Source organism: Adiantum capillus-veneris, chromosome 29, assembly GCF_014529385.1.
Source record: "Adiantum capillus-veneris isolate H3 chromosome 29, ASM1452938v2, whole genome shotgun sequence".
Classification (NCBI taxonomy): Eukaryota; Viridiplantae; Streptophyta; class Polypodiopsida; order Polypodiales; family Pteridaceae; genus Adiantum; species Adiantum capillus-veneris.
This window is the reverse complement of record NC_140959.1, coordinates 97015896-97038936: the sequence shown is the minus strand read 5'-3', so window position 1 is coordinate 97038936 and position 23041 is coordinate 97015896. Positions and strand designations below refer to the sequence as shown.

Below are 23041 nucleotides of genomic sequence, written 5' to 3'. Positions count from 1 at the left end.
GATCACTCTGGGGATATTTCCCCAACACATGTATCATGAGTGTTGCTGTTGCGTATATTGTCAAGAAGGGCTGCAATGCACGTATCAATGCTTTAAAAGTCAGAATTTCAAGTTTATGTTTGGTAGAGCAAGGGGTTGAGTGAGCTGCTGTTGTTTTAGACAAAGTGTTTTGAATCCTAAAACTCGAGCATTCAATATCAAAGCAAGGTTAGAGCAATCAGTTGGCACTTTAGCTGGTACTAGGTAATCTACTTTCACAACTTTAGTAAATTGCAAGCCGAATGTAAAAGCCGTGTTCCAGTTTAATATGTAGACCTTAGATATGCTATTTTTGTCAAGCTCCACCCTGTAATACGTTTTGTTGTGTGTCTTTGAGTTGGATTCGCAGCATGGAGGCATGCTGTCTTGTGTGTGTTTTATGTAAATACACCCCTGCTTGTTATTGAGAACTGAAAATTGTTTGGGTTCTATCGTGGTTGGTTCCCAGCAAATGCTGCAAGAGCAAGGTTTATGAGGCTTACAGAGACAGTCGAGAATTTGAGGATGCGGGCTATTACTGATTTAAAATCTGGCAAAGAAGGAAGCGCTAGACAGTTGATAGCAGAAAAGCAGAAAGTCATGCAAGCATTGGAGAAGTCAAAGCAGAGGGCTGAGCTTCTTGAAGAGCTGTGTAACAAGCTTGGTGAAGTAAGACTTTAGACCTTTTCTTTGGTCAAGTCAATGCCACTTATGCATTTACGCCTCTGATTTTCCCTATTTATACATAGTGTTTTGTCTTTTTTCCCTTTTCTGGGCTGGAGGGGCGCCGGGGGTGTGTTGGGGGGGGAGGAGAAGAGAAATAGCGTATCCAAATAGGTGGCCTCTACTGCCAGTGATTGTATCCACCTGTCTTTTTCATGGGATCCTCGCTTTAGCTAAATGAAAAGGGATCAGCTGGGTCAGTGGCGCCAAGCATGAAATATCTGATTCTCAGCAGTGGCAATGCAACTCAAATTAGCACTATGATTAATAGAACGCTTCTCTCTGGATGCCCAAGCTCTCCTTGCGATAGCTGAACCCAAATCGCCATGCAAATCATGAAACAAGCTGCTCTATACTCCACTTCTGTAGAGGATAAGGCGGTCGCTTCTCGCTACTCATATGGTAAAGCAGTTTCCTGTAGTCGCGCTCTGTGTATTATAGTTTCCTGATCAATTGGAGTCAGACCAACATCCTTCCTGGAACAGCCTTGGATGTAGAGTAGCTCACAAATACTGCAAGATCTGCGTCTCAGCCTGCTTATTAGTTTGCAGGGACTGACTCATAGAACCTGCCTTTGGTTCTAACCAGCAACTTTTGTGTATCATAGCCTCCTACCGAGTTAGAGTCACCTGCCAGCCCAACCTCTTTCCAATCGTCTGGCGATGAGTTTTCCTGGGCTGCAATGAACAGTCTGCGATCTGGAGTAACCCACAAATACCGCAAGACCAGCCTGCCAATGAGTTTTTGTGGGTCGCAGGCTGACTCTTTAAACCTACCAAAAGACCAACTAGGAAGCTTAGGTCGAACCTTGCATTCATCTACCAAACGAGTGTTCCTACCATCTTTCAATGGTGAGTAGCATTTACAAACTCTCAAGTCGACATGAGCAAAAAAGGCACACATTAGGATCATTGAGATAAAGCACAATGGCTGCTGTAAATGTATCTGCAGAGTGTCACAAAGTGATGACGTGGCGGACAGCAGAAACCCTAATTTCTGCCAAAAACCCTAATTTCCGGAAATCGCGGAGGCGGATTATTAAAATAAATAAATATATATATATATTGGAAAATGATGAGCAACGCGAATTTTGCTTTTGCTTTTTTTTCTATAAAAAAAAGAGAAAAGACTCTCTAAGAGAGAGAGAGAACTGATGCTTTTGATTTTAAAAGCTTTTGGGGCTCTGCTTTTGGGCATCCCTTGTAACCTTTAAATTAGTGGTGAGGGCCTCACTTCTCAGAGCATCTGGACGCAAAATCTGAGAGTGAAGCCCTACCGCTCTCTTGTACTTTGATGATTGATTAATATAAAAAGAAATACCGAAAGGGGCGCCAGTCTTTGGGGCCAATATCTCAGGCACGGAACTCCGTCGGGCCAGTGCAAATCTATTGTGATCTGTGAATTGTTTTGAAGTGGTTATTTGGTGCTGTCGCGGTTGATTCTTGACTTGGAGTGTCCAAGTTTGTTACAGTGGTATCAGAGCACGGCCGATTTCTCTTCTACGGGAAATCCGATCCCCGAATTTTTTTCCGCGGCACCTATGGCTTCAGGCAATGATCAGTCGACTCCCTCTGCATTTGGAGATGCGGGCTGGGATCACAACGAAGATTCAGGCAGAGAGTATGGCCCGCCTCGGCCTACTCAGGCGGAGCAAACAGAGATGGAGTGTCGTCAATTGATCGGCGATGCAACAAAGATGATGCTCAATTTTGCCAAGGACCCGAAGATGGCAAAATATATGAACCAGACCTCTTTGGAAGAGGTACAGACGGAGTGGAAGAGAACCACAACACCACTCCCGAAACCCGCTCTCAAGAAACCTTCTGCCTCCAAGAAATATACGGAGAAGGAACTGGAGAACGTGGTTGATGCACGGATTGCTCAGCTTTTTGACACGCAAAAGAAAGCCAAAAAGCACGGCAAAAAGCAGAAGAAAGGCATTGACTTCCCGGGATATTTGGGTCGTTGGTTGACATTTGACAAGGCAAAGAAACGGAAGAAGCGTGTTCGATTTGAAGGAGTACCCAGTTCTTCTTCCTCTTCTTCTGACAGTTCTTCTAGCTCCTCGGATTAGAGCGAAGAAGACAGAAAAAAGCAAAAAGCGAAGCAAGACACAAAGCTTCGGAACGGGCAAGAAAAAGGCAAAGAAGGCTACATCTTGCCCAGAGACTGACAGTTCTACTGAGGACTCGTCTACAGACAGCTCAGATTCCGATGACGGAAAGTTTTATGCGAACAAGAAGAATTTTTACAAAGCCAACCAGTATGACTTTCTCGAAGATAAAAGCAAGAAAGTCCGAGAGTTTAAGGAAGGTGGCCACTCGATCAAGTTTGATACTTTTCAGGATATTCAAATGCTTCGAAGGCTTTGTCTTTTATACAGCAGTTTGACATCGCTTTCGCGGGAGGACGCTATTCAGAGCACTCCAAGATTCGGAGAGCTGCCTCTTACTTTAAGGGGAATGCTCATACTTGGTGGTCCACGCTTCTATTAAGCAAGACTGTGCCAGTTACATGGCTGAAATTCAAGAGGCTTTTTATTTCTTCTTGGTTGACTCAAGAGTTTGAGCAAGATATACGAGCTGCTTGGAACCATCTCCGGATGACCAAGAGCGATACAGTGAATTCTTATTGTGAAAGATTCTGGAGCTCTTTTCTACCCACCTCTTCATTCAAGAAGATCTCGTTCAGAGAACAGATTGAGCGGTTTACCTTGGGTCTACCTACAGAGATCCGAGATCACTGCTTGGAACAGAAGTCAGCTTCTATTCAGGAGTTGATGAGTCATGCGAAGCGGGGCTTTGCCATTCACTCTGGCAGTCCGACCTACCCCACAGATGAGGCAATGACACAACGAGCCGAACAGACTTCTGGGAATGAAAGTAGAATGAAAAAGAGCAACCCAGAGAAAAAAAAAAAGGATGCGCGACCCAAGCTTACTCCTGAGGAGAGAGCTCGCTTCATCAGAGAGGGGAAGTGCTTTGGATGCGGGGAACATGGACATATTTCCGCGAAGTGCCCTGATAAGGCACAGAAAGAACAGAATGATAAAGACGACGACAGGTCTGAGAGTTCGAGAGCAGCTGAGGAATGTGGCAGAAAAGGCAGATAGAAAAGTAGAACTGGTACCACATGGCGTGGGACTTGCACCGAATCAAATGAATGAAAGTACAAACTTTGCCGTTTTTTTTAGGGCAAAGTGAAGGATCAGGAAGCTCTTTTGAAGGAGCCAAGGCCAACTTCTTTTCACTTGGAATTGGCGGCTCGATTTGGAACTACGCCCGACAGATTGACGCCACAGGCGGAGGTAGTTCGACTGACACCCGGATGGGATGTTGCCATTACACCGAGCATTGGCAAACTTCGTTTGCAATGACAGGGGTGTTCAGGGCACGTGAGTGACGTTCTACTCGGGATCCCTTGGTACCACAAGAACTACGCCGTGGTTGACTACCGGGCCGAGAAAGTGACTTTGATAAATGAAGGGCTTAGAGATTGTACTTGATGAACTTCAGTTTTCTTACTCATTCTTTTGGGAGAATTGAACGATGGATAAAGGTTGAATATGTTTTGACCTGAAGAAAAGAACGCCAAGATTTTTTTTTTATTTTTTTTTTCTCCACGCTCATGCCGATTGCTTTTGAGAGGGCTTGAAGATCATACCATTGATCTGATATCTGGAAGCACGCCACCGAATCGGCCACCTTATTGTGTGAGCCGAGTACAGAATGAAAAGATTATGAACTCAACGAAAGACGGATCTTGGAGAATGTGCATCGATTATAGCACTCTCAACGAAATCACCATCAAGAATAGATTTCCGATTCCTAGGATCGATGATATACTCGACAGGTTACAGGGATCCTCGTGCTTTAGCAGGATTGACTTGAAGAGTGGATACCATCAGATCAGGATAGCGCCAGGAGATGTCTACAAGACAGCTTTTCGGACGACTTTTGGGTTATTTGAGTTTTTGGTGATGCCTTTTGGCTTAACCAATGCTCCTGCGACATTTAACCGGATGATGGATAGGATTTTTCGAGAGTACAGGCTATTTGTTGGCACTTTCTTTGACGACATCATTGTTTTCTCGAAGAATGAGGCAGAACACAGAGATCATCTGCTTCAAGTCTTTCAGGCATTACGAGATCACGCATTAGTGATTAATGCTAAGAAAAGTGAATTTCTCCTACCAGAGATACACTTTTTGGGACACATTGTGTCAACAGCAGGAGTGCAAATGAAGCCAGCCAAGATAGAGACTATCCGTGATTGGCCCGATTTGAGGAATGTCCATGAAGCTAGAAGCTTCTTGGGACTGTGTTCGTACTACAGGCGGTTCATACGAAAGTTTGCAGAGGTTGCTTCCCCTTTGCATACCTTGACACAGAAAGGAGTACCTTTTTCGTGGGGACCCACAGAGGTGACTGCCTTTCGGACATTGAAAGAGAAATTGACTACGAGACCTATTTTGACTTTGCCGGACTTGCAGAAGTCATTTGAAGTATATTGTGATGCTTGTGGTCGTAGTCTGGGTGCGGTCTTGATGCAAGAAGGCCATGTCATAGCTTACGAGAGCCGTTTGTTCTCTAGGCCGGAGATGACAACACAGATTTATGAGAAAGAGCTTTTGGCGGTTATCCATGCTCTTACTCAGTGGCGGCATTACCTACTCGGAGCGGATTTTACTGTCTTTACAGACCATCAGAGATTGCGCTACTTCTTGTCACAGAAGCAGCTTTCGGAAAAGCAGATGCGGTGGGTGAACATCTTGTCACAGTTCCACTTCTAGATTGTCCATGTGCAGGGACAGAAGAATGTGGTGGCAGATGCTTTGTCTCGGAAACCGTTGGTTCTGGCTATTTCCGCGATACATCATAGGAGCTTCGAGGATATGGTCGATCAGTGTGCCACAGATACAGATTTTGCAGATATTTTCACACGGATACAGGATGGGGAGACAGTAGCTGGATACTCCCTTCGGGAAGGCTACTTGATGAAAAAGACTATGTTGTGCGTTACACAGCCGTTGAGGGAAAAGGTTATGATTGATTGCCACTGTCCACCTTTTACGGGTCACCGCGGCATTGCTACCACCATGAAAGGGGTAGAGAGAGATTTCTTTTGGCGGAGACTGAAGAAGGATATGGAAGAGTTTGTGCGCAGTTGCTTGGTATGCCAGAAGGTCAAGTTTGACAGGCATAAGGCACAGGGATTGTTACAGCCTTTACCCATACCCACCCCTCTGGGAAAATATTGAAATGGATTTCATTTTTTGATCTCCCGAGAATACAGAATGATCACGATGATTTTCCGATTACATGGCACGTCTGAGACGATTGTCTCCGACAGAGACCCCAGATTTATGAGTTTGTTTTGGAAGGCAATTTGGGAGAACATTGGCACGCGGTTGCAGTTCTCGTCATCGTTCCACTTGCAGACTGACGGGCAATTTGAGATTGCCAATTCAGTGATTTTAGATTTATTGAAGTCTTGTATCTCGCATCAGAAGACTCAATGGGAAAAGAACTTACCTTTGGTGGAATTGGCCTACAATAACACGATACACTCTTCGACGGGGAAGACGCCATGTGAGATTGTTGAAACTGCTGCGAAGGTTCCATCCTTCCTGAGCACGAAAGATTAGAAATTTGAAGCGGATGAATATTCGCGAGATTTGGATACGGCTTTTGCCAAGGTTCGCGAGACTTTGCAGGAGTCTCAAGAACGACAGAAAAAGGCAGCGGATCGCCACCGTCGCGACTAGAAACTGAAGGAGGATGATTGGGTGCTCTTACTCTTGAGAAGGCACGCCTAAGAAAGAAAAAGGGAAAGGAGAGGCTTTTTCCAAAGCTTAGTATGTGATACTACGGACCTTTCCAGATTACTGACAAGATAAATGATGTCTCCTTCCGATTGAAACTGCCAGATACTTGGAGGATTCACAATGCATTGCATGTGAGTCTCTTGAACCCTGTTAAGGGTGATGTGCCTGATGATGGGGAGCCTGATGAGCAACCCGAAGTGGAAGAAAACGAGGAGATCCTTGTTCCTGAACAGATTTTGGCACATAACGATACGAAGAAAGGTAAAGTCCGAAGGCGGTTCTTGGTTTAGTTCAAGAACTTTCCTGCATTTGATGCGAAGTGGATGGAGGAGGAGGACCTAGCAGATACTCCTCAGATTGTGAAACTTTACCTCGATGTTTTGGTTTAGCATAGTCTACTCCAAACGGAACCCAGAAACTCAGCTTGGCCGAAGATCTGGTGCAGTGGGATGCACAAGAGGGGAGTTACTCCGCTCCTTTGTCAACAGATGCCTCGATTTTGATACTAAAGTCACTGATGTCTCTTTGAGCTTCAGGGATACTGAGAGCTGACAGTATTCTGCTGGATGACTTTATGAAATGGAATTCCTGATTATGATACTGATTTGTTCTTGACTTCTTGTGAGTGCAGGAACTGATAGCCGAAATGACTGCAGCATTTTGGTCTGATTGATCTCGAATAGACATGGTTGCAATAGGGGTTAGTCAATCGGACATCGATGAGGTCCCGATTGGACCTAGATGTGATTGCTAGCTACATTGCCGATAAATCATGGTCTAAGATCCGAATGAATGTTGAATGTCATGTGATGTCCTGTGATGTCTGGTGATGTCCTGTGATGTGACTGTCGATTTTGTACATGTGCTAGATGTGCGTTCCTAGTACGTAGGTACTAACAGTCAGTGTCTGCTAAGACGGGTTATGGCTTTTGTCGGTTTTGCAGGCGTAATCGCGGTCGATTACAATGCTTTCAAGAGGGGGGTATGTCACAAAGTGATGACGTGGCGGACAGCAGAAACCCTAATTTCTGCCAAAAACCCTAATTTCCGGAAATCGCGGAGGCGGATTATTAAAAAATAAATATATATATATATATATATATATATTTTGGAAAATGATGAGCAACGCGAATTTTGCTTTTGCTTTTTTTTCTATAAAAAAAAGAGAAAAGACTCTCTAAGAGAGAGAGAGAACTGATGCTTTTGATTTTAAAAGCTTTTGGGGCTCTGCTTTTGGGCATCCCTTGTAACCTTTAAATTAGTGGTGAGGGCCTCACTTCTCAGAGCATCTGGACGCAGAGTCTGAGAGTGAAACCCTACCGCTCTCTTGTACTTTGATGATTGATTAATATAAAAAGAAATACCGAAAGGGGCGCCAGTCTTTGGGGCCAATATCTCTAGGCACGGAACTCCGCCGGGCCAGTGCAAATCTATTGTGATCTGTGAATTTTTTTGAAGTGGTTATTTGGTGCTGTCGCGGTTGATTCTTGACTTGGAGTGTCCAAGTTTGTTACACAGAGATATGCTGTGGATCAGGTAAATCAAACTGCCATTGAAAAAAGATCTTTATCCTCTAGTTCTGTGCTCGAGGACGTGCCTAATTCAGGGCTTAGAATGCCCTTTTCAGCTTGTACCCATCCTTTTGTATTTGGATTTATGAAAGTTGGGAAGACTGCTTTACACCACCTTCTTGACATTTTTTGATTCATCTGATAAAATGGCCCACTTTTCTCACTGGACAGAGCATAAACAAACCAGATACGTGCCATTCAAGCACTCGGAGAAAATGTGTTGTCATAGCCCACCCCACAGCACTTAGCATGCAAAGCCTTGGTTATTAGCCTAGTCTTGCCACCCCATCATTGTGGAAATTTGTACAGACACTCATTTCTCTCCAATCACCTTTCAGTTGGCTCTCCAAGAGACCACTTCTCAAGATCCATTCCTTTCATTGACCTCAATCTTTTGCTCCAAAGCTTTCTTCCAATGAGGATGCTGTAGTGCCTCTCATATGAGCTGGCTTTTTGTTTGTCATGACACGTGATCAATACATGATTGATAGGTATGGACTGTTAGTTTTGGAGGTCATCTCCTGGGTTTCCCTGTTTAGACTTGTGAGTGAGGGCGTCTTTGTGGCTATGCCCAGTCTTGTGAGGCTTTTCTAGATTCTAGGCATGTCGGGGGGTTTTCCAGTTTTTGGAAATTAAGGTGGTTCATATTTTGTTTGTACCCATTCCCAATTTACACACAACTCGCAGACGTATTTCAAAATGTGCTTATCAACACAACAATTTTCACTTGAGCTGTCATTTTAATAGCCATGATGGTATTTTGCAGAGTAATGTATGGACCAAAATTGAAGTAGAGGAAGAAGGCATTCAATTAATGACAAAGGCATGTATGCCACACATGAGCTTACTAGGCTCATCTTAAAGAATGCAATAATGGGTTCTCTGTGTCAAAGTCGACGATGTGGAAGCGTAGGATGGGGGGGGGGGGAGAGAGAGAGAGAGAAATGAAATGTTATATTAACGTCTTCAAAAGGCCAAAGTCACCTATGAGACCAGAAAGTTACAATGTGGTGGATTTGATACAAAGTCAGAGTTACAAAATAACAACATAACAAAACAAAAATACTAAGGAAATCTAAGCTACTCGATGTGAACTAAGCAAAGTAAGCAGCTGGCTACGATAGCTAAATAGCTAAATCACAAGAGATCCAACATCGGTCGCTGGCGGATCTCATCAATCTCCTCCATGGTCAGTAGTCTGACCGGGCGTCGTGCATGCCTGGCCAAAGTGATTCGAATCTTCTGATGCAGCCTCCGTCGATGCTGTGTAGTTCTCCGCAGTTGTGGGCGTCTGGATCTGTCCAGCTCAATCGCTCGATCGATCAGTGTGCCTCTGGTGCGAGACGAATGTGAGCTCTGATGTGGGAGTAGCTCCTCCGGTTGTCCAGTGTCTGCTCTAAAGAAATCTGTTTGATCTGTCTCTAAGATTGGCTAGCCTCTCCTCTCATTAGGCTATCTCTGTGTCCGCGCAGCTCGAGCAAGAATAAACCTAGGCATCTCTGATCCTCGTACCCCATGACTTTGGAGAGTGGTCCAAAACCCTCTCTAAACAAGCAATGGAAGCGGCCTCGTATCTCGTAGTAGACGGGGCAGCGGCATGTGTAGTGCAACTCTGTCTCAAGCGCCATGTCACACAAGGGGCATGTCCTGGCCTCTGCTAGTACTCCGTTGTATCTCCTAGTCTCAATCCGCAGCTAGCGTGAAGATGTGCGTATCTGGCCAATAGCACATCGTATCCCATGAGACAGGTGGGTGTCCATGTATCTGGGTCTCGTCACAAAACTGTCCTCCATAAGCTGAAGAAGATGCTCTCTGTAGAAAGCCATCTTCGTGCCCAACTCCTGTGTTGGCTGTATCCATGTCCTCCTGGTGTCTAGCTCAGTCAATTCCTGGCGGATGAGCCTGGTGATCTGGGATTGTGTAAGAGTGAGAGATGGTGCATCCAGTGAGTATTAGAAGGGTGGCAACCTGTCTATGCTGAACCCATGCGCCTGAAACCATGATGCCATCTCCTCATACTAGCACGCTGTGTCACGATTGTGACTATGTTAACAACATTACATCTACTCCTAGTTGCAGATACGCGAAGTGCCATGCCAAGGAAGTTGGTTGAAGCAACTTTGGAGTGTGTACAACTACATTGCCTCTAGGAAGAGGAACCGTCTTGGGGTCCAAACTTCAAAGGGCCAATGATTTAGTGTTTGTGAGGGCTAACTTGCGCATGCTTTACAAGAAACAGCCAAAGAGGCAAATCCCTAAACTAAGTGGGAGATGACGCAAGATAAGGCTACTTGGGTCAATGAGCATTCAAAAGATGAGGTATAGACACAGGCAGAGGAAGAGGGGGACTCCTGATCTCAGCCGCCTTAATGACTTCGACTCTCAGGATGTGGAGATTCATATTCTGCCTTCTCATGAGGCAAGCACTTTTGGGGTTTGATGTGCCATTGATAATTGTGGGTGCAAGCCTCACTCCCTCCCTACTTAGGCTTTAGCTTTTTGTTGCACTTGTCATCTTGAGCCCTTGAGCCATGTCCTATCTACTTGTATTCATCGTAAGGTTGGAAGGGAAAGAGGGGGAAACACACCCGACAACATGTTGGGGTATAAAGCCCAATGTGGTCGCCCAGGTAAGTGGGCGGGCCGCCAGGTATGTACACATATTCTTTTGTAAAAACCTAATAAGAACTCACTATGCTCTACACATTACAGTAGAGTGAGTTCACCATATCGTTGTGCTCTTCTTCTCGCACTCTCTCGCGTCGCACTTTCGCTCGTACTCCTTCAACTGGTATCAGAGCTCAAATCGAGGCTCGGGACAGCACTGCAGGAAGCTAGAGTCACCAGCTCAGATTGGAGTGAAATTCGACAGGCAAAGACACGGCCCCAAATCTCGTGGGACAGCCCGAAGGGCTTGGTGTTGTCAGAATTTCATTCTGAGGTCATCTCGGCCACCGTTCGGCTTCGACAAAGGTCTGCGCAGGCCATTTTCGACTACGTGGTCTCAGCAGGTGCAGATCCGACTGTGCAAATTTGGGGTTTTCAGCCTACGACTGCAGGTGCTGAGGATATCGACACTCCCAGAGTGTTGATTTGTGGCTGTCTACACATCGAAGGACGGCTCACAGTTCTTGGAGGCGTGTCACATACGACACGGGCGCATCTACACACAGACTGTAGGCGACATCCACTAGTTCATCAGGTAGCTTGTGTTTGCTGCTTGATATTCCAGATTTCATCCTGACATTGCAGATACTTCCACATGGGATGTATTGTCAGAGATGATGTATGTTTGTTGAGGGTTTGCTGGCTGTGAGTCACGCAGCTAACAACCGCCGCAGCGGTTACAACATAAAGTGGGAAATTTGTGGATGTATGACTTTGTGGGAAGTCTATCTACTGTCAGATTTACTGCAGCCTTTGTTGAGGGTCGAGTGAGGTTTTATTGAGCCGGGGGATTCTCGAATGTTGAGATCCTTTCGGTGATACAGGTCTTGGAGCGATCCCTCGAGCACCCTTAGATAGGCAGCTAGGATGTATTGACTGTGAGTTATACAGTTGGGATTACATCTTTGCTTTACTGCCATTGAGGCATTGTCGCAGTCTATGCTTACAGGACAGTGACAGGACAGTGAGAGACAGTACAGGTGCAGGACAGGTTTACCCGCAGCTTATTAACCGCAGCTTACAGTGTCAGAGAGACAGTGTTTTTTGAGCTGTTTTTTGGTCTGTTTTTTGAGTACACTAGAGCCATTTTACAAAGGAGACTCTGCCGAAATTTATGCAAAATCTGAAGCTTTCTTGGTTCATTTGACAGGTTGATATTGGTTCAGAGGTCAGTTTACAGGGGAAACTTTGCCGAATTTTTCCCAGGAAAGTAAACCACTGTGAAGCGTAGCTATGGCTGGATCACAGGACACTGCTCTTTACAATATCAAGAAGCTGGATGGAACCAATTTCCCATGGTGGAAGAAGCAGATTTGGCACGTGTTGGTACAAAAGAAGCAGATAAAACCTATAAAGCTCAAGGGGATAAAACCAGAAGATATGGACGAAGATGAATGGAGCGAAATGGATGAATTGGCACTTTCTACCATTATGTTGACTTTGGCAGAAAGCGTTTACTTCAATGTAGCAGACGAGATGTCGGCTTATCAAGCATGGTTAAAGCTGAGTGATCTTTATGAGAAGCAGAGTGCAGCTTAACAGGTATACTGGCTTAAGAAGCTTGTTGACTTGAAGATGAAAGAAGGGACACCTATGTACAATCATCTGAATGAATTCAACACAATCTATAGTCAGTTGTCAGCTCAAGGTGTCAAGTTTGATGAACCTGTTAGAGCTATGTTCCTGTTGATCACATTGCCGGAAAGTTGGGACACTTTTCGCACAGCTTTGAGTAATTCTGCACCTCCAGATGGTTTGAACATAGCAGGTGTAGAAGGAAGTCTGCTTACTGAAGAAACCAATAGAAAGACAATGGACAAAGGCAAAGGAACAACCTTAGTTGTCAAGGGAAGGACCAAAGAAAAGTACAAAGGTGGAAAGAGGAATCAGTCTCGTAGCAAGTCCCGCAGTGCTAAAGGCAAGAGTGACATAGAATGCTACCATTGTGGCAAGAAGGGTCACATGAAAAGAGACTGCAAAGAATGGAAAGCAGAAAAAGGCAAAGAGAAAGCTGAAGACCATGGTGAGAAGAACAAGTCCTCAGTGAAGATTCAAGAAATAAATGTGACAAACACTGTTGCAGAGGATGACAGTCTAGTGTCAGGAGACATCTACTTCTTGAAGAATACAATGGACTCAGCTCTTCTTACAGCATCTGATGGAAATGCACTGAGTGACTGGATTATAGACTCAGGGGCATCACTTCATGTGTCTCCAAACAAGGAGTGGTTTACCTCTTATGTGACCACTAAAGATCATGTTCGGCTAGGCAATGGGCAGACATGTGAGATCTTAGGTGTTGGAGATGTTCAATTGAAGTTTTAGAATGGCTCTTCTTTCACGCTGAAGAATGTGAGACATGTTCCCGCAATTACAAAGAGCTTGATCAACACAGGTTTACTTGATGATGCTGGCTACGTCACCACTTTTGGACAGAACATGTGGAAGATATCCAAGGGTTCTATGACAGTAGCACATGGAGTAAAGTCTGGAGGACTTTACATGATTTATGTATCAAATGTCTCTAAAAATGTAATCAATGTAGCCGAGCAGCCGAACGTTTCTTTGTGGCATAGGCGGTTAGGACATATGTCCAAGAAGGGAATGGAAATCTTGTCTCGTTCTGGTTATTTGCCTGGCTTTTCATTTAATGATTTTGAATTCTGTGAACATTGTCTGTATGGTAAGCAAACACAGCAGCCACATAAGCATAGAAGCAGTAGAAGAGATACACAGTTGGCACTTGTTCATAGTGATTTGTGTGGACCTATGCCTAACCTATCTCTAGGGGGAGCTTCTTACTTTATGACATTTATAGATGATTACTCGAGGAAAGTATGGGTTTACTTTCTCAAGCACAAGGATGAAGCGTTTAGTGTTTTCAAAACGTTTGTGACACTTGTGGAGAATCAGAGTGGCAAGAAGCTTAAATGCTTACGCACTGACAATGGTGGAGAGTATGTTTCAAAGGCCTTTCAGGACTTTTGTGAGTCAAAAGGTATAAAACGTGAACTTACTGCTCCTTACAATCCTCCTCAAAATGGTGTTTCTGAGAGGATGAATAGGACCATACAAGAGAAGGTCAGAAGTATGTTGTCTAATGCACAACTGCCAAATGGGTTTTGGGCTGAAGCTGTATCAACAACTGTTCATCTTGTAATAGATCTCCTAGCAAGGTTTTGCAAGAAGGATTCAGTGCCAGAGATGGTATGGTCAGGCAAAATGCCCTCATACAAGCATCTCAGAATCTTTGGCTGTGAGGCATATACTCACGTTCCAAAGGAATTTAGGAACAAACTTGAGCCAAAGAGTAGAAAGTGCATCTTTCTAGGCTATTGTAATTCTGGTGAGATGGGGTACAGACTTTGGGATCCCGAATCCAGAAAGGTTGTCCGCAGCAATGATGTTCACTTTAATGAATCCAAATATCATTCTAAACCAGAGAGGGTTGAGGAGATTAGAAGAGTTGTCTTCCAAGAAGATGGACCTGCACGTGCAAGACAAAATGTCAGGGCTCAAGAGGAGCAAGGACAGGATAGAGTGGAACCACAGGTTGTGGCTGAGCCTGAGCCACCTATTGTGCGTAGATCTGGACGTGTCACGCGACCTCCTGATAGGTTTGTTCCATCTATGAACTATGTCATGTTGACTGATTGCAATGAGCCTTCATGTTACAAGGAAGCAGTGCAAATGAAGGACTCCGGGAATTGGCAATTGGCCATGCAGTCAAAGATGACAGCTCTGCATAAAAACAAGACATGGAAGCTAGTTAAATTACCACAGGGCAAAAAGGCTCTACCTTGTAAATGGGTTTACAGGTATAAGATCACCGCTCATGATAGTCAGCCAAAGTACAAAGCAAGGCTTGTTGCCAAGGGCTTTAAGCAAGAACAAGGCATTGACTTTGATGAAGTCTTCTCTCCGGTGGTCAAGATGACTACATTGAGATGCTTTCTTGCATTGGTTGCCATATTAGATTTGGTGTTGCACCAAATGGATGTCAAGACAGCGTTCTTGCATGGTGATTTAGATGTGGAAATTTACATGCAGCGGCCAGAAGGGTTTGTTGAGAAAGGCAAGGAAGATTGGATATGCCAGTTGTTAAAGAGTCTTTATGGCTTAAAACAATCACCGAGGGTATGGTACCATAAATTCCACAAGTTTATGCTTTCTCAAGGCTACAAACGTAGTGAGTTCGATCACTGTCTATATACAAAGAAGGCTAAGGATGGTAGTTGGCTGATCCTTATTTTATATGTGGATGACATGTTGACTGCTGGCAAGCACTTGGAAGAAATTTCAGCTTTGAAGTCAAAGATGGCAAAATCGTTTGACATGAAAGACATGGGTGAGGCAAGTCATATACTTGGTATGCGCATTGAGAGAGACAGATCAAAGAAGTTGATTTGGTTATCTCAAACAGAGTATATTGACAAGGTTTTGCAACGTTTCAATATGGAGAAGGGAAAGGCATTGAGTGTTCCATTGCCACCATATGTGAAACTTAGCAAACAAGATTGTCCTGTGTCTGAGGAAGAACAGGCTGAAATGGGTAAGATTCCATATGTGTCTGCAGTGGGTAGTTTGATGTATGCAATGATTGCTACTCGCCCAGACATTGCATTTGCAGTGGGAGTAGTAAGTCGATACATGTCAAACCCAGGCAAGAAACATTGGGAGGCAGTGAAAGGAATATTGAGATACCTGAAAGCTACAAAGAGGATGCGTATATGCTATGGGAGTCAGGAGCTAAGTGTAAAGGGTTTTATAGACTCAGATTATGCAGGTGACTTAGACAACCGAAGTTCTACGTCAAGGTATGTCTTTACATTGGCTGGTGGAGCAGTATCATGGCGTTCTAGATTACAAGATTATGTTACTCAGTCTACTACAGAGGCTGAATATGTTGCAACATCAGAGGCATGCAAAGAATCAATTTGGCTTAATCGACTAGTAACAGATGTGGGAATCAAAGAAGAGATGCCTGTGTTATATTGTGATAGTCAAAGTGCTATACAATTGGCTCGCAATCCAGTTTATCACTCAAAGACAAAGCATGTGGATGTGAAGTATCATTTCATCAGGGAAATGCTCGAGGATAAGCAACTTCATCTTGTCAAAGTTCACACCACAGAAAATCCTGCTGATCTACTTACAAAAGGACTTCCCTTAGAGAGCTTTGCGCATTTTCGCAAGCAATTAGGTGTAGGGTAGTACATCACTTCTCTACATCTCTTGTATATTAGCTTATATAGTAGCTTCTCTCACACTTAAAGTACCACATTGGACTTTAAGTGGGAGGTTGTTGGGGTATAAAGTCCAATGTGGTCGCCCAGGTAAGTGGGCGGGCCGCCAGGTATGTACATATATTCTTTTGTAAAAACCTAATAAGAACTCACTATGCTCTACACATTACAGTAGAGCGAGTTCACCATATCGTCGTGCTCTTCTTCTCGCACTCTCTCTCGCGTCGCACTTCCGCTCGTACTCCTTCACAACACACGCATGCTTCTCTATATCTTAGGTGGAATCACAACACCCTGATCCTCTCGAGAAAACACATCAAACATCAAAAATTTATTGCGAACACTTGTCCGCACACTCCCCAATCCACAATCACACACAAATGTGTAGCTTATTGCATTCCAATCGGGCTTAATTGCTTTCTTGATTCTCAACCACACACATAACATCTCTCTCTCTCTCTCTCTCTCTCTCTCTCTCTCTCTCTCTCTCTCTCCCCCCCCCCCCTCGCCCCTAGTGCAACCATTTTTTGACCTAGTAGACAACAGTTCACTCTTTTGATCATAACTTCTTCATTGGAACTCCAATTTGGGTGATCTATAGCCTCAATCGTAGAGCACGACACCCTGTATGCATTGATGTAAAGGCAAAAATTTTCAGAGTCATGAAAGGCGTTTCTGTAGCAGTATTTCTGAAGTGAACAGGTTCAGGGAAGTTGACTCTCATCTCTTATTTTACATACAATGTCTTCCAGCACTCGCAAGGGTTCTTCTTCTTCAACAAGGTCCACAACCATTGTGGAAAATGATCCAAAATCTCCTAAGTGTGGAGATAGCAACACAACCACCCAACCAACGACATCAGAAACCATGATCATGGCGTACTTGGTATCGTTGCAAGAGACCGTAAACAAACAAGGCGAATGAGAATCTCAAGAGGACACTTGAGATGTAAACAACACGTTTGATGCAACTTGAAGAGGAAGTCAAGAGATGTAAACGCTCTCTTGTGGACTTGAATGCTTTGAAGGAGCGCATGAGCAAAGTAGAGCATGACCATGTATTGAAAGAGGAGAAATTTGACACCATGAGCCGGGATGTATTCGACAATGAAAAATGTATGTACAGACAAGTCTTGGGCTGATGTATGTGGTAACAATGTGGTTCCTAATTCCTCACTCATGCAAGCTATGGTTTAAACAAAGAATGTTGAGAATGTGGATGTGGAGGAGTTGAAGGAATGAGAGCGACGTTCTAAGAACATTGTTATTCGTGGAATTCCCGAAGAGAAGTTAGAGACTCTTCCTTCTCTTGCCATTGTTATTGAAGATTTCTTCAAAATCCACTTTGGCATGTCCAGAGTTATGATCTATGGAGCACATAGAGTGGGTAAGCAAGGAGCTCCCCGCTCGGGAGAACGGTCAATTGTATGTACCATGCCGGATGAGACCAATCCTTGATAATAGTTGGATCTATTTGAGTGATACAAAATGTTTTGTATATGAAGATCGCACTATTAAGCAACAAAATATACATGGCAAGGCATATGAGGAAAAGAATAAGAAAAACACGGAGATCCCTCACGAAGAAAATGTGCCCAAGGAAGAGGCAAGTCCCTCGAGCAAATAGGGATGCGTGACCTATGAGACCGAGTTACAATTGAAAATATGCTTGGAATTCTAATGGATACCCATGGAATGCGGGGTTGGCATTGATGAACTAACACTTCTTGTTGAAACTTGGGAGCATGATACACAAAAATAAACGGCTTGGAGGATTACAATGTACATTCATTGATGTGGTTAAAGAATCTCAAGCAACGAAGAGAGCAAGGAGAGGTAGTATGTATGGTTAAGAAAGAATTGAAAAATTTTGTATCAATTGTGAAAGATGACAAGTACAAACGTTATGTATGGCTGAAAATTATGACACCAAAAAGAGTATCCATTTTTGTAGCCGGTTGCTACTTCCTCATCATGCTTCCTCCTTTTATGCTTGCATAAAACACCATATATGCTCCTAGTTCTTGAGTCAAGATCTCTTCCAATTGAGGTTACGGGCATGGAAAGGGTTGTGGAGTATATGATAAAGATGCGTCAAAACCCCTCACATCGACTTCCTACAATTGCATGGGGAGCAAGAAAAAAAGTTCAAAAGATGCATAAAAGCAAGATCTTGAGAACGGGATGGATCTAAAACATAAAGAAGTGGTTTGGGAGATGGGATGCATTACACTTGCTACATGATGCTTCAATTGACTCCCAAGTGAATGAAGCTTTTCTACAACGCCAATGTCTTACGGCTTGGGAGAAATCCGGTGGGTCACGCTTCATACATTACACCACCCATATTGTCCTCAACTACAAAACCATGTTCTTTGTTGAAAGAGGAAACCGTACTCACACTTACATGCTTGAGCCTATCCCCTTGTTGGCGATACGCACTATCGCAGCCATTCGGCTTAGCTCTCATTTCCTTTGATGCGAGACAGGGCGTTGGGGCAATGGAAAAGAGTCAAATCGATTATGCACATTATGCTCACTGCAAGTTCGAGAGTCTGAGTACCACACACTACTAGAGTGCTCAGTTTTTGGTCACATTCAAACTTGCTTCTCCCACATTTTCAGCCATGACTTAGACCTACACACTTTCCTCTCCCAGCCACAGTGTGGGCTCTCCATTGCGACTCTCATCACCACAATTTTAAAGAATCAAGAGTCACTCATCAGCCATACACATAGTACATCACATGTAACTTTGGTCCCATAGGTCATATTTGACCTTCGAGGACGATAATAAAATCTAAGATCTATCTATCTTTGCACACATCAATTCAACCGAGGGGCTCACACACACAGACACACACTGACGCCGTTGCACAAAGAGAAGAGAAAAGAACAAGGGATGGGAAGAGAGGACACGAGAGAAGATGCAATCAAAGCTTGCTTCTCTCCAAAGTGATGGGCTATGGTGGAGCATATAGGGGCTCTCTCAAAGCTCTCTCTCCTTCTCTGTTTTGCTTGCCGCCCCCAAAAACAACAGATCACAAAAACTTAAATATCTCAAAAATATTCAGAACAACAATTTCCTTGTTTCTACTGTCCGTTTTTATAGAAATTTTACAGAATAGCACTTTTTGGCCTCCCTCATGCAATAGAGTTAGTCTCTCAGCCACTTTCCTCTCTATCATTGGCCACATAGCCTCAACCTACCCAACTTATCTTGCATGTTTTAAGAGGCTCTTCACATGAAAACACTTTTTTCAAGGATCAAATGCGTGAATTTGGCGCGCATAACCGCACAAATCATACACATCTGGATTTCTTTGCTTGCACTAGGTCTTCATACGTGCTCTGACATTCTGGCATACACCTGTAAGTACCCTTGACTCAACTTTCTACCTGTTTTGGCATCAACTTTCTTTGGCTGCACCAATGCCATCATGGTTTTATTGGCATATTTTGCTATTATGAGTGGCTTTTCTTGTCTTTCTTGATGCAATTCAATGCTCAGAGTGGTCTTAGCACTATGGCACATATGTGAAGCTTAAAACAATCGAGAAAAAATGATTAAATTTTTTGTTGTTGCGGGCCCCGACTCCCCATCCCTTTCCTTAACTTTTGCTCTCCCGACCCCAACCTCGTTCCCCGTTCCCGTTCCCCCGTACCATGTTTTTAAGGATCATGGATCACTTTACCTTCATTAGAAAAGATTGCATGGAACTTCTGGCTTCAAACTTGATGGAAAATAACTTTCCAAGAAGGGTGATAGCTCGCATCGTAGAGTCTCGATCAAACATTCCAAAGAGCTTTGACCACACTCCACTAGTAGGTTTTAAAGGCTGGACAGCTGGAGAGATTTCCTTTATGAGTGACTTTGCGATGGCTAACATTGCCTTAGCATTACTCGCATCCCAATCAGCGCATGATGTGAGATGCTCCTCATGATAAGATTCCAATGAGCATAGTTGTCACCGTTCAGTTTGTCGCTAGCATTCGAGCATGGGGGCGCTCTCTTGCAGGTTGCTCCAAAAACCCATTTAGCAGAGCAAAGCAAAGAAGACGAAGCTCCCCTTGTTCCAAGACTGCACCAAAAGACTATCCAAAGAGCCGTCTACTAGTTTTGAAAAAGGAAACTTCAAGTTCTCAAGGCTGACTTTGAGCCCCTCTTATAATGCTTCCGAACTCACAAGCAAAGCTCGATCAAAAATTTGCTAGACAAGCTAGTGAAGGAGGTCGGAGTAGATAGGGGGCGTCTAAAGATGCTGTTGCCAAGGGTAGTGTAGAAGAAGTCTTGGCTCTAAAAACGCAGCCAAATGCGCAGCACCCGTCAGGCCTCCAAGAGCGTTTCAAAACGCCAAGCTGAGAGCACCTTCTCCATCAGACAGCCTCTCTCAAAACGCACGGGAGGGAGGCTGTAGAGGCTGTGTGCCCACTGTCTATGAGGCCTTACCAACTGTGTTTTAAAACGCTGGGGTCAAGAGGCCCCCTCTGTTGGGTAGCAGTGCAGTCGGGGCGTTTCAGAATGCTCCAAGGAGCCGCTATTGCCAAAGATCCCCTGCATGCGTTTCAGAACGCAAATGAAAAAGCTGGGACGAAATGCGATCGATCCTCTGCTCCTCTCCAATCCGTGTAGCCACCTTCCACAATCAATGAGCCAAGGGCTGTGATACGTTGTGAAAGTTGATGACGCAGAAGCGTAAGGGTAAGGAGGGAATGCATGAGAGAGAAAGAGAGAGAGATTGCTGAACCAACCAACCACGTCAATGAATCAATTGATTTACAGTGGGGACATGGGTTTGCTTAAGCCGTATATACTACCCAGAGGAAATTACCCCACATAGAATCATGGCAAACAAGTAAACTAAATACCTAAAAGACAAATCATTAGCTAGGATCACATGGGGCATTTGCTTGAGATGTATAAACTTTAACACTTTGCCCTAAGGATTGATGCTTATTCTTCTTTGTCATTTTGGGGGTTTAGACATTGCCCCTATCACTTTGGTATGCTAGTAAGACCTACCTTTTGTGCCATTTTTTATTGTACATCGTTTGTTTCATGGGTGTCTAGATGTGGGTCTTTTCATGTCATGTTCTTTGAACCTTGACATGGACCATGTTGTAGACCAGCTGCTCTCACAAGTTGGTGACGTGGCGTGGCATGCCCAACTGGGGAAGGAAATTGGCCCAGAGGACAAGAAGATTTGAACCCTGAAGAAGTAGCCGAGAGGTCTAAGGCCTTAGTTTAGGATTTTTAAAACTTAACCCCTAACAATTCGAAGAACTTACAGAGCACTGGCTGAGGGGCATAAACCCTAAAATACGAAAGCTTGAACTCTGCCTTGGATTTCTGTAAATCACGCTGACATGGTGAGTGGCAGGTTGTACGGATTTTGGCTTTTTGCGCTACAGTTTTTGGCAATTTTTGCCCATGTGCATGTTCTTATTGTTCAAATTGGAGCACCACCTCTGAGTCCGTTGTAGGTTATGCATTATTCTTCCTGTACCTTACATTTGTTACCTACATAATACCTTCACCATTTGGATCTTCTTTGGAATAGGGATTAGACATTGCTTGAACAAGGAGGAATAATTCCCCCTCTTTGCATTTTCATCCCATGCATACCATACCATCTTTCATATCATAGGCCACGTTAAAATGGTGAGACTATGACCTAGCTAGTTCCTTACAACCCAAGCAATGGTGTCACTGCGTAAGATTTTTTGGGCCCAACAAACCAGCCCTCTCCAACACTCATTTGAAGCAAGCATTCCAGTTGTGAGTTTGCATCTAGCAATCTCTGTTGCTTACCCTGCTTACAATGCCACAGGCCATCTCCAGCAAAGAATTGCAGGTGATAGCTTCACTATCATCAACTGTGGCAGTGGATGATAACAGTACAACAACATTGAATGTCAGGATAGTCTCACCAAAGGCAGAAAATTTGGCATTTGATGGAGTGGTTGCTACTGAAGAAACTGGGGACTTAAGCAATGATTTGATTGACTCAATGGATTCGCTCAATGATCATGATGGTGAAGCTGCAAGGCCTCACAGTGGGGTAGATGATGCCACCATAGAGACTGCCAACCCAAGCACTGATGCAGCGAGTGCCATGCTATCAAGCAGAGTACAGATGTATCCTGATTTCTTATTAGGGATTGATAATCGTCTGCAAGAGGCAGAGGCGCAGTTGCATGGTTTTCTAAACATTGCAACCATGGTTGTGTCAGAAGATGTAGATAAAATCACGAAGGAGAGAGTAACGGTTGTGAGACAGATATGGCAGGATGTGCTTGTAGCAAGAGCCAGGTCGGCAGTGAAATCTCATTCGAAAATCACTTTGGTACTGTTTTAGCATCAGTGGGTATGCCTTAACATTTATTTTCAAGTGGCTTGCAGGATAAGAAAGGCTGTTCACCTGGAAGACGTTGGTTAAGTAACTGTTAATCAAGAAAAGATGACTGTGAAGGCTCACCACAAGGGCTTCAAGTGGTATGTGACAGTGGCTGCTCTGCAACACTTGTAGGTGTTTTCTACTGCAAGGTAGGTATGCCCAAATTTGTTTTCACCACAATGTATAGTCTATCTGTCTTTGAGAAACTTTAGCAAAGTGTACTATGGTTTATTGCCAGGAAGATAATCAAAAGTGTACAAGTCTCAGTTCTCTGAATTTATATCTACTTCAATTGGGTCTTTGATACAAACCTCCAAAGGAATCTGAAAAAGAAATTCATTTGTTGGCTCCACCTTTTTCTTCTAAACTGTTTTTGTTCTAGAATTACTTTTTGGATTGGTTCTTTGCATTCTCTGTCCAGCTAATGCAATGTTGGAGAGTGTGAATCTACTCAGTTTTATTCTTTTAGAGTTGTACCCTAGTGTTGATCAGATCATGTTAATGGTGACTTCATTCACTTGATTGATTTTGGATTGGTAATCCTATAGAGAGAAAGATTGAGGTCAACACTTGGCCTTCGTCATTTTAAGTG

At 43.9% G+C, this 23041-nt stretch overlaps 1 protein-coding gene across 2 annotated transcripts; it reads left to right on the top strand.

Annotated features, from left to right (window-relative positions):
- Positions 1–306: 306 nt before the first annotated feature.
- Positions 307–22750, top strand: LOC147419633 (forkhead-associated domain protein). Of its 2 annotated transcripts, XM_086505965.1 has the most exons (3): positions 309–687; positions 21883–22364; positions 22455–22750. In XM_086505965.1, the coding sequence occupies exons 1-3, from the start codon at positions 511–513 to the stop codon at positions 22489–22491; spliced, it is 696 nt and encodes a 231-aa protein (XP_086362091.1). In that variant the 5' UTR covers positions 309–510; the 3' UTR covers positions 22492–22750. The 2 variants fall into 2 exon arrangements, with proteins under 2 accessions (XP_086362090.1, XP_086362091.1); XM_086505964.1 differs by having other exon boundaries at positions 307–687; positions 21883–22750.
- Positions 22751–23041: the final 291 nt, after the last annotated feature.